An 18,112-nucleotide genomic window follows, 5' to 3' on the forward strand; every position below is an offset into this window, starting at 1 on the left:
TCCTTCTCTCCCTCCCTCCCTCCCCAGACCCACCTTAATGCCTGGGACATGAGCGAAAAAAGCCTCCGGGCTCTGTGAGTGGTACAGCGCTTCGTGTCCCTCCCTCCCTCTCTCCTTCTCTCCCTCCCTCTCTCCCTCCCTCCCTCCCCAGACCCACCTTAATGCCTGGAACATGAGCGAAAAAAGCCTCCGGGCTCTGTGAGTGATACAGCGCTCCGTGACCGACCGCTCCGCAGGGGGCCCTCATGGTCAGACGGCCGCAGTCAAACAGATTCCCCGACCGGTAGCGGTACTTCGCTGCCTCGTTCACGATCTGAGGAACACGGAAAGAGCGACATTTTTTTTTTCAGGTCTGTAGACATCCTGGTTTTCATGGTGACATCTCTGAGCTGGAGGGATTAGTCACCATATACTGTAATTTCACTTATGTTCACAGTAGTAAAAGTTCACGGTCTGACCGTCATCAGAAAAATGGACATGTTCACGGAACTATATATTGGTGGTGACAGGTGCAGGAAAAAGGAAGTCCAGGAATGTTAACTGTAATGATAAGTTCATGGTACAGAAGTGACAGTGAAAACAGTGAACATAATGGTACAGTGAAAAAATCAGGAATTACATTAGTATTACGTATGTTTGCAAGGTATTACTACGTTGCCCTAAACTGAGTTACCTGGTCGAATGCAGGGAAGATGTAGTCTGCAAACTGGATCTCAGCGATGGCGGTAGCTCCCATAACGGCCATGCCGATACCGAAACCTGCGATGCCCTGTTCACACAGCGGCGTGTTGAACACTCGGTCTTTACCTGCAGAAATAGCAGTCAATCTGTTCAAGCAAGCAAGCAAGCAATCAATCAAGCGATCGATCAATCGATCGATCGATCAATCAATCAATCAATACCCAATACACCACCAATCAATCGGGCGTGTTGAACACTCGGTCTTTACCTGGTGGGAATAGCAATCAATCAATCAATCAATCGTCAATCAATCAATCAATAAATAAATTAATCAATACCCAATACACCACCAATCAATCGGGGGTGTTGAACACTCGGTCTTTGCCTGCCAGAAAATTGAGAAATCAAATCTTTGTTCAAACAGGAGTTCAATAGATACTATTACTCATACGTAATATTTAAAAACACTGACAATATTGTGTGACATTTTTTACTGTACTGCACTTGTAAGTGTTCCCCTGCATGTTCAGCTAGCTGTGTCTTTAGGCTTTTACTTTAGCCAATTTCATATTTTGGAATAAAGAATGATTTTAACTGTGAGTGCAGACTGAACTCCCAAGTTGTTTACCAAGTTCCCCACAGTCTGAACGTGTTTTTCTGCAGATCACAGGTTGATGTTTCAATCCTCTAAAGTCCAGTAAAGCCAGTAGAGATGTACATGTATCAGTTACCCCTAGCTGGGAGGGAGTGTGTCAGATCTAAACTGGCATTTAGGACTAAGTACCAGGCTAGAGAGCAGTTAGCTCCTGTGAAGCCATGTGGGGCTACATCAACCCAATTCTTTGCTTCTTGGATTTAACAACAATAAAAATAAATTGAATTCTGAATTGGAAAAGGAAAAGGTAAGGTTTCATACTACAGCCTTGAGGCCATATGTAGGGCGTGGCCTTAAGATTGAAAAAATTATTGTGTTTTTACAGAAATTGGTATCAACAGGTGTTTTGTCTCGTTGGTGAAACATATTGGAGAATATGACTTATAAATGTGAGTAAGCTAAGTATTAGGCAGTCTTCTGAGATGATTTTTGCATGATTGTACTATTATTATTAATATACAAGTGTTGCAATTTAGCCCTAGGGCTACAATGATATGCTTTTTAATGTTTTATGTAACTAATAAACCAGTTCTTTATGATCAGTTTTGATTCTGATTCGAGTCCTGACCAATTATATGCTGAGAAACTATGAGTATGAAACAAACAGTCTGTTAGGTGATGAGAAGCAGCTTACTGTATCTGACCTGCCAACATGTATTTCCTAGGCTCTCAAGTATTTTAAATCAAAGTAAAACTTTTACGAAAAGGTCAAGACGAAGACAGAGAAGACAGAGGGCTCAAGTTTGACTCTGTATTCCCTCCAGGCTTTGTTTTCAACATTACTTTGACTTTATTAGGATCCACAATCAGCATACAAACCGTAGCTATTCTTCCTGTGGTCCATTCTGACATGTACATGTACACACACACGACACACAGGGAATATATCAAACATAAACTAACAGTAGCAAAAATACTCTTCCAGTTTTGTATTATCTTCTAAAGTTTGAAGATCATCAGTGCCACAGCACACAGGATAACTTTGAGCCTAGTGTTCTACATGCGTCTGGCACCCAGGCTAGAGGTTCAGCTCAGTAAGAAGGAAAAGTAAGATATTAAGTAAGAAGCATTGCTGAACAATAACAGGATTTGCTGAGCTCATGTTGTCCCTGTATGTGGTATACTGCTGACGTCACACCACATTATGCAAAGGTTAGTGTTACTCCAGATACTTAAACGCTCAGACTCTAATCATAATACAGACTTGGACACTAATCATACTACTGTAACAGCTTTACCTGGGTTAAGGCCACATAACAACAGTATTTACGGGCGAACCCTCTAGTCAAAAGTATAGTATGGGCACAAAGTAGTGCTGCACTATACTATAGAAACCTGCAAAGGTTAGTGTTACTTACTCCAGATACTTAAACGCTCAGACATTAATCACAATACAGACTCAGACACTAATCATACTACTGTGTAACAGCTGTACCTGGCTTCAGGCCAGCTGAGGACAACATCTCAAAGCAAAAAAACAACTACACAGCACATGTGTATATTCAACCACGTGTTTCCAGCGATCTTTGTTGAATACTCCCTACAAACTTTTAACCATGCCCATGTCTTGTCTTTAACACTAACCTTATGTGACTGTATTTTATGTATTTATCGTAAGGCCACACCAAGTAAATTTTATGGATGACGTCCTTTGGAGACCCTAAATCTAATGCGAGAGGGCGAAAAAAAAACAAGAAAGGCTCTAAAAAACAAGATGCCTAGATTAGAAATATACTAAGAGATGACAAATGTTCGGACACAAATTGAATGAGGTGACACAGTGTAACAAGCAAGAAGTCTTATTCATCATCAAAACAGCAATAAATCAGGTGAAACAGCAGTTGTCGTCCTGTCCTGTTTTCGCGTTACGGGTTTCACGTCAATCTGACGATTTGAGGCACTGTAGTGACTCTTTGGTCATAGTTACAGGAAGCAGAATTTCTTGTTTTTTTTTCTAGGAACAGGCCAAAATCAATGCGCGCGCGGACGTCATCCATAAAATTTACTTGGTGTGGCCTAACGATTAATATGATAGTAATAGTAACCATTACCAGACCATCCTAAAGCACCAAGTACTGCTCACCACAGTCTGCATTCACCTAACTCTATCATCCATTCCAAGGAGCACTGAGATACAAAACTGCCTAACTCATCATGAGCACACACAGAGTACAACTACAAGTGCTGTAAACACATGGCAGGGTTCCTGCCTAACTAACTCAAGTCCTGGCAAGTTTTGCCTCCACATAAGATGATATTGATACCACTCCTGTATTAAGTAGTAACCATAACATACCATTTAAAGGCAGAATAGACTCATCAACAAGTATGACAGGTTCTTTAACACGCTCCATTACATTTTTTTGTAAGCTAAGTGTAGATCACAATTAAGTCAAAGTCCATTAAACAGAACTGCCGGAAAGTTGGGGCGAAATATTGCGGTGAGATGCGCGAATGGGAAGGGAGACCGACGAGGCTTGAATTTGCCGCGCCTAGGGGTGAGCACGTCCTCTCTTCTAGCGGGCGGAAGTGAGACCGGAAGTCGCAGCGGATGAATACGTCCGTCGCAATTCTCCGCGATGGGGCCTCCGGCCCAATCACATCATGAGATGCCCAACAAATAAACAAACAAACAAACAAACGAAACTCACCATACTTGTCTGCCAGTCCCACGGTACATCTGAAGACTCCACCGAAGGCTACGTCCTCCCCAAAAATGACTGTGGTGGAATGTTACAATAATAAGTTTACTGCGATGGTATGCATTCTGTTCTCAGATAACAGAATCGGACAAATGGTGAGATTGGGAGGAAGGAAACAAGGACAGCCACCTTTCAGTGAAGTATTGATAAGCTTTAGACTTATTGTACTGGCACAGGTCAGGAACTTTCAGAAATTAGGACTGAATTAGTAGCCAGGACTAAGTGACTGAAAAGGTCATTTGTTCACTGTGCAATAAAACTGTACAACGAGTCTGTTTCATAAGCTACCCCATGCTGTATCTGAGTCCAATTTTGTTATCTTTATGCTGTATTTTACTACTGTTTATTGTTCATCGATTGTACTGTATTATGTGTTGATTGTAACAAACTTCCCAATTCAGGGAGACTTGTGTCTTTCCTGCATATGTATGTTTGTGGTTGGAAAACCAATAAAGACGTCGTAAATTATTATATTACTAAAGTCCATCGGGACATCTGCCCGGGGGGACAGCACAGGGGACAGACAGTTCTAAAACGGTGTTTTTTCGAAATGTCCCCCTCTGACGTAATTTCTATTCGAAATGTCCCCCTGAGACATAAGTATTTATGCGATCCGTGAAAGGTGAATGGATCTATTAGATGCTTATACATGTGACCTCTGACCTGCGGTGGGGTCGGAGGCCAGCGCGACGTCCATGGCTGAGTTGATAGACTGGAACAGGTTCATCTTCGTCGTCTCACCTGGGGACAGAAGGTCAAACGGGGTCAGGTTTAAAAAATAATAATTTCATCTGGTTGGTGAAACAATGGAAACATGTCTTGTATATGTAAATACTACTAACAAAAACACACTAACTTACTTGTCTCGTCCTTTGCACAAATATCAGTTACTAGTATCCCTGCTTTATTATTATGTTTACAGATGGGAAATATATTGTTTTTGCTCAGTTTCTTCTTCTTCTTCTCCAAACAGTGACCTCATTGACCTGAATTTACCTGAATTTACCTGAATTGAATCAGGAGCCAGTAGGCGGGTAGCCCTTAGTAGCTCCTATGGTCATCTTCTTCCGTATGTATTCGTCGATGCAACTCTTGAATCTGTTTACTGACGTCTGATTCACCGTCTCCGGTGGCAACTTGTTCCATTCCTGGATCACTCTGACACTGAAGAATTTTTTCCTGATATTCAACTTAGCAAGTGGCAATTCCAATTTGAGATGATGGCCCCTTGTGGCATAGGGGTTACTTGCCAGTGTGAATAGATCCTCCTTGCGAATTCCTTCCTTTCCCTTGAGAATCTTGAAGACTTCTAACATATCCCCGCGGAAGCGCCTTACAGCCAGAGTTGTCTACATCTACATCTACATGATACGGGACAAAGTGCCTCACGGCACATCACGTCCCGGGAAGGAGGTGCAGCTGGTGTGGCAGGTGGTGGTGCGCAACAAAAATATACAAACAAATGAAAAATGCTCTATAAATAATAAATTGCAAAAAGAAGAAACCGAAATGTGCAACTATATACAAAAGCCACACCAGAAAGCAAAAATAACCCTACAGCTGGGTATTGGCGGAGAGGCCAAGGTGACTGGCCAATCCCGCCTTAAACGCATCAAGGGATGTGCAAGATATGAGTGTACCTGGTAGTGTGTTCCACTCGATGACGGTTCGAGGGAAATAACTGGGCTCTGTATGCTTCTGTCTTGCATGGGATGGTGATGAAGCGTGAGTGATGTCCTCTTGTAATGTTTGTGTTTTTGGTGAGAATGTTGTGTATAGGAATGGCTACCATGTTATTTACTGCTTTATACATTAGTACAAGTCTGGCTTGCTGCCTGCGTTGATGCAGGGAAGGCCATCCAAGTGTTCTCAGTGTATCTGACATGCTTGTTGTTGGTCTGTAATCTCCAGTAACGAACCTAGCGGCTCGCTTCTGTACTGCCTCTACTTTGTCTTCAAGTTTGTTTGTCTGTGCATGTAGTCGCTTGTGAGGGCCCCAAACTGTCGAAGCATACTCCAGCTGGGGTCTCACAATTGAGGTGTATGCCTGGGCTCTGATTGCTCTGCTTGCCCCCCTCAGATTTCTCCTTAAGAAACCCAGAGTGCTGTTGGCTTTTGCTGTTATGTATTCAATGTGTGAGTTCCATTTTAAGTTGTGTGAGAGTATGATTCCAAGATACGGGTGCTGTGTGTTGATCTCAAGGGGCTCAGAGAACATTGTATACAGATGTTTTGGAGCTTTTTTAGACTTGTGTATATGGATAATGGAACATTTCTTCACATTAAAGCGCAATTGCCAGCGATCTGGCCATCTGCATAGTAGATCAAGATCATTCTGTAATGTGTGATGATCCTCTTCCTTTACAATGGGGTGGTACAGTAAACAATCGTCGGCAAATAAACGTAGTTGTGATGTTATACCTTCATTTATGTCATTGATATATATTAAAAATAAGAGGGGACCTAGTACCGTGCCCTGGGGGACGCCTGACCTTACCTTCACAGGTTTAGACCAGGCGTTTGTCAATGTCATTTTTTTCAGCCGTTGCTCATATGTCAAGCCCCGTAAGCTGGGGATGAGTCTACTTGCCCTTCTTTGCACCGCTTCCAAACGGTCTATTTCCTTTTGTAGCCATTGGGACCACACCTGGACGCAGTACTCCAGGTGTGGCCTCACCATTTCTTTGTACAGTCTGGTGACAACTTCCACTGATTTGTTGTTTATATTCCTCTTAATCAATCCCAACATTCGGTTGGCTTTTTTCACTGAGCATGCCACATGAAGTGAAGGCTTCAATGAATTACAGACATAGATTCCCAAATCTTTTTCTTCAGTTGATTCTTCTAGCAACTGTCCATTCACCTGAACCGATGTTGTGTCTGTTCATTGTCCATTTGTCTCTCTAGGTATTTACTCTTGGTGCCTTAATACTTGACTATAGTAAATGTATAGATGGGCTTGACATTTTGATTGATATACTAGTACCCCCCTCCCTCCTACAAACACACTCATATGTGCTGCATATTTCGCCACTTACCGAAGTCGCTGGGAGCTGTCTCCGGTACATAAGATAGCGCGGACGCCTCTCTTCTTCCCGAAGCGCTCAGAAGAGCTCCTAAAGCCGCAGTTCGGCCAGAAAGCGGCCGGGAAAGACGCCCACATCGCAAAAGTACACCACACACCGCCATCTTGGCACGGTTTTGAACAGAGTACGCATGTGCTGTGACCGGAGTTTGACCCCACTACAGGGGGGCGTGGAGGGGCGTGACTCAATGGCGGGAAATTCAAATAGGAAGAAATTTACTTGTTTTGACTTTTTATAGCTTTTTGTGTGTGTGTGTGTGTGTGTGTGTGTGTGTGTGTGTGTGTGTGTGTGTGTGTGTGTGTGTGTGTGTGTGCGTGTGTGTTTACATGTGTGTGCGTGAGTATGTGTGTGTGTGTGTGTGTGTGTATTTGTGTGTGTGCGTGTGCGTGTGCATGTGTGTGTGTGTTTGTGCGTGAGTGTTTGCGTGTGTCTGTATGTGCATCACCGCAGACACCGTCGTATACTAGCACCAGTATGATCCACAGTATGATCGAGCATGCCATCTAGCAGGTTATACAGGTACTGCAGAAATTTCAACGCCAATTCGACAACAGGAGTTTGCAACAATCTTAGCAGCTTTAGTTGAAATTGCTACACTATGTACTTCATTTGAGACACGCAAGAACGTTGCAATATTGAGACCACATGTTAGAGAATACTTAAACCTTTACTGTTACCGCATACATATACTCTGTACGTAAGATGACGTTATCCACACATGTATTTAGCGCTGTTAGATCTTTAGTTGTAGACCATACAAAAGTCCCTGTACTTTTTGTTGTGTCAATAAAGAATCTAATATTTATGCATAAAACTTTCGTTCAAGAGCTCAGATCATTTGTGTGGTTTAAAACGATGTTGGCTATACTTTTGCTTTAATGGTGACGTCACTAGGGAAAAAAACGCAACATTGGCGTTACCTAGCAACCATGTTCGAACATTTTGCCGAACGATACAAACAAGCCTCACCATTGCAAGGTCATCCAAAGAATGCAAAACCGTTCGTTTCCGCAAATTCCAATTACCCCTTTGAGACGTAGCATCCATAGCATGCCAAAAACTGGGGGTCTTCAGGGTCTTTGGGAGCTTTTATGTGCTATTTTCTGATTGCATATAACGTTAGACAACATAGCCGGCCTGGTTGAATTACCCCCGTTTTTTGAACTGGGCTAATCAGAAAACAGCCGAAGACCACCAAACTCCTAGTTCTATAAGCCTGCTACGGAGGCTAATCAGAAAACAGCCGAAGACCACCAAACCCTAGTTCTATAAGCCTGCTACGGAGGCTAGCTAATCAGAAAACAGCCAAAGACCACCAAACCCCCAGTTCTATAAGCCTGCTGCGGAGGCTAATCAGAAAACAGCCGAAGACCACCAAACCCCCAGTTCTATAAGCCTGCTACGGAGGCTAATCAGAAAACAGCCGAAGACCACCAAACCCCCAGTTCTATAAGCCTTTGCGGAGGCTAATCAGAAAACAGCCGAAGACCACCAAACCTAGTTCTATAAGCCTGCTACGGAGGCTGTTTGAGACGAAAGTTGAAATGTGCCTGTTTAAGAGGGATAATTTTGATTCAATCTTAAAAGTGTACATTGTAGACAGCGAGGGCACGGCTATCTGCGTTAGGAAGAGCCTACTTTATACACAGAGCGACTATTTCCGTGAGAGACTGGCTGCACAGACAATTCAAGTAATTATGTTACGTTCGCAGAAGGAAACATATTGTTTTTGCTCAGTTTCCTCTTCTTCTCCAAACATGTAAAAAAGTCAATATCTTCAGAACTAGACCTTGGAAAACAGATGAACTTTCATGATAGCACATTTCCATTTTAAGATTACGACAGGTTTAAGATATGAAAGGAACCCACTTTTTCAGACGGAGGAAAAGACAGTCATCACCCTGGAAGAAGGGATCCGTACTGAAGACTTTAGCAGCCTTCTGAAGATGCTGAAGACGGGACGCGTGTCCTCAGATATGTCTAAGGTGAATTAAAGACTTGAAAAAAAAATTAACGGCTCTCAGTGACAAATGTGCAGATGTTGTCACATCGGTGCACCAAATCCGTAGTGTGTTTTTGGCACACAGTTAGACAGATTAGCCCAAGAGGCTCGGTGGGCGTCACTCCATCGTACAGGTGGGGAAGTCGTGTAAAGTGCCTTTCCCAAGGGCACAACATCGGGGCACGGTGAGTATCGAACCCGGGACTTCTCGGTTCCGAGTCCAACGCTCTAACCGTTGCGCCACCGACGCCAGACTTGGTTGTGTAAAAAGAGTCTTTTTACTCAGCGTCTTACAAACCTGATGAAACTGTTCACGCATGTTTCAGGTGTTCCGCGTGGCAGGCGTTGCTAAGAAGCTCCGTTTCCCGTCCGCCCTGTCCCTGTGTCGGGAGCGTGTCCTGTGCGAGCTCGGGGAGTCCAGCTGTGCCAGTATCGCACGGACGGCTCGCCTGCTCAACCTGCCGGACTTAGAAACCGCAGCATTGGAGTTCACTCAGACCGACGTAGGTTGGAAATGAAACTTTATTAAAAAACGAACAGTCTTTTGTACCCGTCTAAGACCTGATCGTTGTATATAGCGGTTTTATGATGTTGTATTCTTGATGTGATAAGTTTTTATGCTGTATTTTATCGCTAATGATGCAGATAGTATGTAGGATTTTGTGCTATCTATTGGTAATAATTGGGCGCAAGTTGTAAATCCTTGACATATTTCATGCACTTAATGTGACATGCCACTCGATATTCAATAAAATCTGAAAAGGTTCGGCAAAGAAACAACAAGGCTTCAGAAAAAGTAAGACTGAACGATAGATCTACTATCTATCATGATGAACCGCAAACTCTAGTTTTGTCACACTGTGTCGTCCGAACTCTCGAATGCGTTCTAAGAACGCGGTTTCGATTTCCGCTTCTGTACGGGCGCACATTGGAACGCGTCGAACTTTCGAACGCGGAATCGAAGTTTCGAACGCGTTCGAATGGCGGGAAAGACGCGCAGCCCCCGCCGTGTGACGCAACAGTTTTTCGGTAGTCCGTGCAGGTGCAGGTCTAACATAACGATTATGAATAAAGGTGACGACAACTTTCATGGGATCATGGAGAGTGACGGACGGCTGTTTTTTTTTTTGTGTGTGTTTTACAACTTTCAAACTTAAAAGCAAAGACAGTTTACACGCAGGCTCAGTCTCTCCGGTAACAATTCTTCAGGTTACTTAGTGATGGCATAAATCTAACACCCATATCCAGTCCCTAAGGAAAAATATAATAACAACTTTTTCAGTCAAAAGTTTCTTGCAGTGAAGAACCACTGTGCGTCCGGGGCCTGCTCCCTAGTCGCTGTAGTCGTACCATATCTGGTAGCACTCCTCCCAGCCGGCACACACTTTGATCTGCCACAGCTTCCGTCTCCACATCTCCATGTCGTAAATCTCTGCCGACTCCGCGTGTTCCACCAGGGCTTCAACCAGCGCTACCACGTCCTGGATAGGCGGGGAGGGAGAATGGTTTTGTTTTTTTTATTCAACAAACGAAAAGTAACAAAAGAAGTGAACCACCCAACTTGACAACATAAGTCAAATAAAACTAAAGTAACTCAAATGTATATATGGTACATACAAGTAACATGAAATCATGATAAATAGGTAATATGATTTAAACACAAAACCTTCTCCAATTTGTTTTTATTCGTAGCGATATAAAGCTCAAGTTTGAGAATGTTTATGTTTACCGATCGCGAAGGAAAGCACATTGTTTTTGCTCTGTTTCTTCTTCTTCTTTCTCTTCCGTTCCAAACACTGACCTCTGCCCGGGACCGGTCGACCAGATCTGTCGCTCACCATGGTAACTTGTATTGTGTTACATAATGTTGCAATTTTATAGTAGGAGGGATATAGACTACTGTCACCATTTTAAGCTCTAGTTACAAAAATATAGATGTTTTTCATGTGTTTGGAACGGAAGAAGAGGAAAATGAGCAAAAACAATGTTTCCTTCGGTAAACATAAACATAGCGAAAACAAAGCGGTGAATGACAGTACAGGGAGAACCCACCATTTTGTCGAAGTCCTCCGGTCCTTTCTCCAAATAGTTGACGATCTCCAGGAAAATTCTGTCGTAGTTCACAGTAGCGTTGCGCATGCGCATGTAGGCTCGAACCCAAGCCTCTGCGCTCATCTGAAACAAGATGACGTCAAAAACCAAGGAGGTCAAACATATCAAACATAAACATAACAAACACAAGAAACATAACCTCAGTCTTAAACGTGATCTCGATCCAGTTTTAGCTCAATACGTTTCCGCTGGTTGTGACAGAGAAGATAGACACTATGTACAGTATAGCCTCCATACCTTGCCAAAAACTGGGGGTTTTGGGGGTCTTCAGGGTCTTTGGGAGCTTTTATGTGCTATTTTCTGATTGCATATAGACAACATAGCCGGCCTGGTTGAATTACCCCCGTTTTTTGAACTGGGCTAATCAGAAAACAGCCGAAGACCACCAAACCCCCAGTTCTATAAGCCTGCTACGGAGGCTAATCAGAAAACAGCCGAAGACCACCAAACCCCCAGTTCTATAAGCCTGCTACGGAGGCTAATCAGAAAACAGCCGAAGACCGCCAAACCCTCAGTTCTATAAGCCTGCTATGGGGGCTACAGTATTTACAGGTTTCACTCTACGACAGTTCTATGAAAGAATGGCACAGATAAAACCAACTCACGTCTTCAGTGATGGTGCTCCGTGGCACGGCAATCGCCAGTCTGTCTGTCCGGTCCAGTAAGAGAGACTCCCCGTGACATACCGGGATCTTCACCTGGAAAGCCGACTCGTCTTTTACCTGTAAGGTGGTCTCTTAACGTTATTACCTTCGCCAAGAAGGTTATGTTTTCGTTGGCGTTCGTGTGTGTGTGTGTGTGTGCGTGTGTGTGTGCGTGTGTGTGTGTGTGCGTGTGTGTGTGTGTGTGTGTGAACACGATAACTCAAGAAGGCTAAGATGGATTGTCTTTATATTAGGTAGGTGGGTAGGTCTTGATGTGAACTGCAACTGAATAGATTTTGGACCCACTGGCGGCTTGTTATGGTACTGCAGTTGAACTTCCGGTTTTGATTTCTTTATTTGGCTTTTCATAACAAAATGAAGAGGGGGGCAAAACAGGTGATTGTTTGTCATTGTCATTGTCTCCCTCGCAAACATACAAATTACATATTTTCACTATTAACTAACCGTTACATATGTACTGTTCGCAACAATGAAAATGCAGTACTATATTATATAATGATATTCAAGATACAAGATTATATGTAGTAAGTTCAATCAGCCATATGCAATAGCACTGCATGATGTCTGTGAGGCAAAAATGCGATGTCGCTAAAGAAAACGGTTGCTTGTTTCGTTGTATCGTATGTTGGTACAAAAAATTGATAAACAAACAAACAAACAAACAAACCTTCCAAGGCTTGATGTACGGTCTCTTGAACGGCTTCTTGGATCTCGGAACCCTTTTTTCGTCGCTTTTCTCTGCCATGTTTCGCTCTGACTTGTCTTGTTTCAGCAACAAAAATACGCAGTATCTTCAGTATACATCACATCTATAGTATACACGCATTTCCGCTATTTAAAGTTAATAAAAAAACTATTATTATTTTGGCATTTACTGCAGTGAACTGTATGGCGTATTACTAGTATACCCCCCCCCCCGACCCTCCCACACACACAGCTAGGTCTAGGTTGTACTATATACATGCATGTTGGCTCCATTCCCAGTTTATATACGAAAATACATGTAACAGGCGGCGTCCTATCTTGACTGTAGATTAACACAAACTGAGCGAAATCAATATCGATATCAGTTTGCCATGTTTTCCAGTGCGCTTAATGCCATCACGACAACATCCAATCTCTCTAACGATAACTGTACATGTATAAAAATTATAGCTATTATAAAGATCGACATTCTTTCTGAACTAGAGCACTGCAGTAACTGCACCTCAGTGCAAGAGACCCCGGTCTCTAACGTTGTCCTATTTAAATTGTTCTAGTTTCAAATTGAATGCACTGTCGTATCAGTAGGGCTAGCTAGCCCTGTGCAATCATGCCGGTTTGCATTCTTGGTTGTATATAATGTACTTCATCGCTATCCAGAGCAACGAATAAGAAACATACGTACACTTGATATGTACTAACCTGAGTATGCGACACGGAATGTGTTGGGACCACGTTGCTTGTTTCTGATCCAAATACAAGCCGGTATTACCAACTGCGCAATGTTGTTTTGACTCTGAATGACCTAAACCAGACGTCTGTCACCATAGTGACTGGTGTTGGGTTACATCACGTTGCCATTTTATAGCAGGAGGGATTTAGACTTCTGTCACCATATATATGATATAATTACGTTCACTCGATATATACTAACCTGAGTATATGTGTAGGGAGACCTTGCTTGCTATGTTCAGGTAGAGGTCTGTATTACAAACTGCGCAATGTTGTTTTGACTCTGCAGTACCGGGCTCGCCGCCAGGGGTCGCTTTGCATTACTGGGATAGGCCGGCGGTATCATGTTACAGGAGTGACGTCACGGGTCACGGAGTACTCAGAGGCCCCAAAATGGGAAGTTGTAGTTCCTAGTTGATATCTTTGAAAATCCTTTTTTCTCTTGAACATTTTGGTCCCAGCTTGGAGATTTTTGGGCTGGAAGGCACAGGTAGGGTCTAAACCTTCCTACTTTGATCAAATTTTGTTAATTTCGCCAGTTTAGTGGCCATAATGAGAGACCTTAGGTCTCTTTACAGAGTATGATCCTGACTTGGTCAGCTGGTATAAAGACATCAGCCTCGAAAACACGTGCTGTATCACACCAAACGACTTGTTATGCCTACACCATCCCTCTAACTCAGTAACTGTTCAGGTACAGTCAAGAGGCCCCTAAGAAAAAAGAGAGAGAGGAAAGGAGATAGAAAGAAAGCCACAATGAAAGAAAGAAAGAATTGAAAAGAGTATTTAGAAAGAAAGAAAAAGAAAGAGAGAGAAAGAAAGAAAGAAAGAAAGAAAGAAAGAAAGAAAGAAAGAAAGAAAGAAAGAAAGAAAGAAAGAAAGAAAGAAAGTGAAAGAAGAAAGACTGCTCCCATAATTTGCCTGGGTGACGTCATTTGCCCGAGGGGATCCCTGATCCTGACGTCACTGTTGGGTTCTCTTTCGGGTCACTGGGTCAGTCTGTCTGTCGGTATTGCATCATGTGTGCTCTGTTCCCTGCAGATGCTGAATTTCTGTGTTTGTTTGGTCGTAAACAGACAAACGTGGATACAAGATAAACACCTTCAAAGACAGCAACAGTGCCAAACTCTGGATCGTCCACAGAAACCTTTATATAGACGACTGTGAAGTGAATTTAAGAGCGGGGCCCAAATTAGGACTGGAGGTTCGGGGTCCGACTGCCGAGACAACTGACTACTCTACTCTGTAAGGGTAAGGACGTCATAATGGTAAGTGTTGTGCGTTCTTGTCTATGGATGGCTATCATAGACGCTCGATTCAAGCAGATAGATCAGTCGGAGTGAGAGTCGACTTGAAACTTTATTCTACAAGTACTCCAGATGTTCTCAACTCTAATGTCCCATGATGCTTTGTTCACATATATTATGTAGGCAAGGCCCTTGTGGTGTATAGTACTTTTGCCTGATGATCTAGGTCATAGTATCTAGTACAATGTATAACAGTAAGGCCTGTAAGTTTTGGCGCAGAGCAGCACATAGAGTTACCACTGGCCTAGCCAGGCTATAATGTTCCATGAGCAGGCTTATAGAACTGGGGTTTGGTGGCCTTCGACTGTTTTCTGATTAGCCTAGTTTTAAAGACGGGGGTAATTCAACCAGGCCGGCTATGTTGTCTATATGCAATCAGAAAATAGCACATTAAAGCTCCCAAAGAACCTGAAGACCCCCAAAACCTCCATTTTTTGGCATGCTATGGAGGCTAGCTATAATGTTCCATATTGTATATACTACAGGTTAGAGTCTGCATCCCTAAGCAGCAGTGTAACAGTGATGGGTCTAGCCCTTTTAGTTTTAGCCGAATTGTTAGAGGAGTGTTAGAGCGTCGGGGTTGCAAGCTGGTGCTTATAAAACTAACTGCACAATAAATACTACGCTATGTTGTGTGTCTGATTCAGTGTGGTATAAGACGTGGAATACATGTACATGATAATTTACATCAGTTGGTTGAGTCAGATATAATGTGATTTCTTTTAAGGGATGCGTTATAAGTGATGCGTTATATATTGGCCTATATATTTCTGAGATTGTTTTAGGTAATGTTACATTTGTATTGTTGCTGATTGCGTTCATAAGTGTTTTCTTTCATCGGTGTAGGTCGCACAAATAAAGCAGTCATGTCCCTCCGTGTCCTGCACGTTACCGGGTCGCACCGGGAGGTCGGGCGGCAAGTTGCGAGCGGCGCGTTTTTTTTAATTTTTTTTTATTTATAATTTCCAACATGTAATCACAAGACGTGGTGACGGCACACTCAAGTTTTTCAAACTTATATTAATGCCGCCACCAACACAGGGGACAATACAATACTTATTTTCACCTGAGCGAAGTGAGGAAAGTGTCTTTCTTTCCCAAGGGCACAAGATCGGTGGCATGTCAGGACTCGAACCCGGGACCCCTTGATTCCGAGTCGAGCACTCTGCCGCTACGCCACACCACCCCACAAGGGGTTTCGATTCCCGGGGGTCAGAGTTACTCCTTTCTCCTGTGTTACAGCAGGTTTGAGTGTGCAGCCCTGATCAGCCATGTCCCTGCGTGTCCTGCACGTTACCGGGTCGCACCGGGAGGTCGGTCGGCAGGTCGGCAGGACGTTCGGCAGACAGATCCGGGAGTTTCTGGAGAAGTACCGAAACTTCAGGAACCTCCTTCTGCCCTTCCTAAACTCCGCCGAGGGAAGGCAGGTGTACGAAGGTAGGTCAATTCTTCTTCATTTCCATGCCAACATCGCAGACGTACAATATTATAGAATTATAATGTTGCCTGAATGAGATTGGTATTTACATCATTACATTAATAAACACATAACATATTTACATAGTACATATTACTCGTATGAAGTGTACATCCTAGGCCGGTATATCAAGTTCTGATTACACAGTCTGATTGTAGAGTCTGATAGACTGATGAAGGAACGAGTTCTGGAGTCTTTTTGTTCTGGCTGGGGGGATGGAGATGGCGTTTTTGTTTCTAAGAGAGCGTCCAGTAGTATTAGCTCTAGAGATGGTCAAGAACAAGAAACAGGGTGTGCGTGTGTGCATGTGCACGGGCGCGCGCGCGTGTGTGTGCGTATGCGTGTGTGTTTGTGTGTGCATGTGTGTGTACGCATGTGTATATATGTGCATGTGTGTGTGTGTGTATGTGTGCGTGTGTGTGTGTATGTGTGTGTGTGTGTGTGTATGTACATGTATGTTTGTATGTATGTGTGTGCGTGTATGTGTATGTGTGTGTGTGTGTGTGTGCGTATGCAAGCGTGCCTGTGTGTGTAAACTTTACAATCTACAGTTTTGTTTTCCGAAGGGTACTTGCAGGTGGCGCAGTCGGTTTACCCACAGTACATAGAGGAGGTTCAGGGCACGGCAGAAGGTGCGCAGGTGTCGTTTGAGCACCTGTTTCTCCTGCACTGTCGTCCGGAGATGCTTCTCATGCTCAAGTCCAAACAGCAAAACGTGGACGAAACCTCAGGTCAGTTTTGAAAGTTCATCTGTGTTGGTACAAGTCATTATGACTGCACTTTCCTTCCAACACTGGAATTCCAGATAGAATTCCTTCCAACACTCATTCCAGTACTAGTGTTGGAAGGGAAGTTTAGTCCTTATTTCAGGTGTTATTTCAGGTTTCACAGTAAGGCCTAGAAGTTCAACTTGACTGACTTTTGCTAATTTTTGCTAAAAAAGAAAAAAAAATTCTTATAGTATACTCTCACGAAAGAAGACCAGAGTGATTGGTCGAAAGCTCTAGGTGAGAACATTCTTCGTGTTGGATCTTAAATAAATTTTGTTCTTTTTTCAAAAGGTTGTACGTCAGTTTTCCTGAACTTCTGCAACGGTCCCCGGCTGCTAGCTCACAACGAGGATTGCGACGCGAACATCCAAAAGCTCGGCTACGTCCTCGTGGCGAACGTCAAACCCTACCGGCTGCCGAACGGAGACGTTTTGCCCGAGGTGATTCTTTATTGACACAACAAAAAAGTACAGAGACTTTGGTATGGTCTTCTACAACTTAACTAAAGATCTAACAAAGCTAAATACATGTGTGGATAACGTCATCTTACGTACAGAGTATATGCATGATGTAACAATAAAGGTTAACTATTCTCTAACATGTGTTCTCTAAGATCGAAACATTCTTTAATGTATTTTCCTATTTGAACACTGTATTGGTTATCTCCCCTGAGAATGTAGTTTATCTATAGGATTTATCTATAGGATCTAACGTATTGAAATCAATTGAACAAGCGGAAAGAAAGGTGAACAGCAATAGGCGCTTATCATTATAGAGTGTACAATCCATTATAAAATGGTGCCTTTGGTCTTTTGGTATTTTCTTGTATCGGCCCATTTCCAGGAAAACTTCACGGCGTTCTGTTACCCCGGGGTTCTGCCTGGAGTGGCGTACGGGTATAACTCCCACGGGGTCTGCTTCTCAACTAACGCACTGCTGGCGAAAACACTCAAGTGTGACAGGATCGGTGAGTGGGATAATTTTGTCTATTTATTTTTTATTTATTCAAAGTTATGAGAAATTATCAAAATTATTAGGATTGGGGAGTGAACACAGGCACACACAAAGACACACACACACACCGTACTCACAAACACACACGCACACACACACACACTCACACACACTTGCACACACACACACACAAACATACACACACCGTACTCACACACACACACACACACACTCACACCCACACACACACACACACACACACACACA

At 43.2% G+C, this 18,112-nt stretch overlaps 4 protein-coding genes across 5 annotated transcripts in view; 2 read left to right on the plus strand and 2 right to left on the minus strand.

The window, feature by feature from the left end:
* LOC109470787 (2-oxoisovalerate dehydrogenase subunit beta, mitochondrial-like) overlaps nucleotides 1-7,234 on the minus strand; it is a 25,594-nt gene extending 18,360 nt beyond the window's left edge. The window contains exons 1-5 of the mRNA XM_019769864.1: nucleotides 7,077-7,234; nucleotides 4,702-4,779; nucleotides 3,988-4,056; nucleotides 674-807; nucleotides 158-313 (exon numbers count right to left, since the gene is read on the minus strand). Of these exons, the coding sequence (XP_019625423.1) occupies nucleotides 158-313; nucleotides 674-807; nucleotides 3,988-4,056; nucleotides 4,702-4,779; nucleotides 7,077-7,227 (588 nt within the window). The 5' untranslated portion in view covers nucleotides 7,228-7,234. The remainder of the gene's footprint in view (nucleotides 1-157; nucleotides 314-673; nucleotides 808-3,987; nucleotides 4,057-4,701; nucleotides 4,780-7,076) is intronic.
* A 1,434-nt stretch (nucleotides 7,235-8,668) lies between these two features.
* LOC109470778 lies at nucleotides 8,669-9,764 on the plus strand. Its single transcript, XM_019769854.1, has 3 exons — nucleotides 8,669-8,746; nucleotides 9,002-9,109; nucleotides 9,453-9,764. Exons 1-3 carry the CDS (start codon nucleotides 8,669-8,671, stop codon nucleotides 9,642-9,644), a joined length of 378 nt encoding a protein of 125 aa, XP_019625413.1. The 3' UTR covers nucleotides 9,645-9,764.
* A 441-nt stretch (nucleotides 9,765-10,205) lies between these two features.
* Nucleotides 10,206-13,620, minus strand: LOC109470786. 2 transcript variants are annotated; one of them, XM_019769862.1, is made up of 5 exons: nucleotides 13,308-13,620; nucleotides 12,571-12,665; nucleotides 11,844-11,960; nucleotides 11,179-11,301; nucleotides 10,206-10,607 (listed from the first exon to the last, which is right to left on the minus strand). In XM_019769862.1, the coding sequence occupies exons 2-5, from the start codon at nucleotides 12,646-12,648 to the stop codon at nucleotides 10,458-10,460; spliced, it is 468 nt and encodes a 155-aa protein (XP_019625421.1). In that variant the 5' UTR covers nucleotides 12,649-12,665; nucleotides 13,308-13,620; the 3' UTR covers nucleotides 10,206-10,457. The 2 variants fall into 2 exon arrangements, with proteins under 2 accessions (XP_019625421.1, XP_019625422.1); XM_019769863.1 differs by having other exon boundaries at nucleotides 13,540-13,590.
* Nucleotides 13,621-14,389: 769 nt separating this feature from the next.
* Nucleotides 14,390-18,112, plus strand: part of LOC109470779 — a 6,429-nt gene continuing 2,706 nt past the window's right edge. The window contains exons 1-5 of the mRNA XM_019769855.1: nucleotides 14,390-14,588; nucleotides 15,890-16,081; nucleotides 16,688-16,852; nucleotides 17,183-17,331; nucleotides 17,735-17,858. Of these exons, the coding sequence (XP_019625414.1) occupies nucleotides 15,916-16,081; nucleotides 16,688-16,852; nucleotides 17,183-17,331; nucleotides 17,735-17,858 (604 nt within the window). The 5' untranslated portion in view covers nucleotides 14,390-14,588; nucleotides 15,890-15,915. The remainder of the gene's footprint in view (nucleotides 14,589-15,889; nucleotides 16,082-16,687; nucleotides 16,853-17,182; nucleotides 17,332-17,734; nucleotides 17,859-18,112) is intronic.

Source organism: Branchiostoma belcheri, unplaced genomic scaffold, assembly GCF_001625305.1.
Source record: "Branchiostoma belcheri isolate BF01 breed outbred unplaced genomic scaffold, Haploidv18h27 scaffold232, whole genome shotgun sequence".
Taxonomy (NCBI): Eukaryota; Metazoa; Chordata; class Leptocardii; order Amphioxiformes; family Branchiostomatidae; genus Branchiostoma; species Branchiostoma belcheri.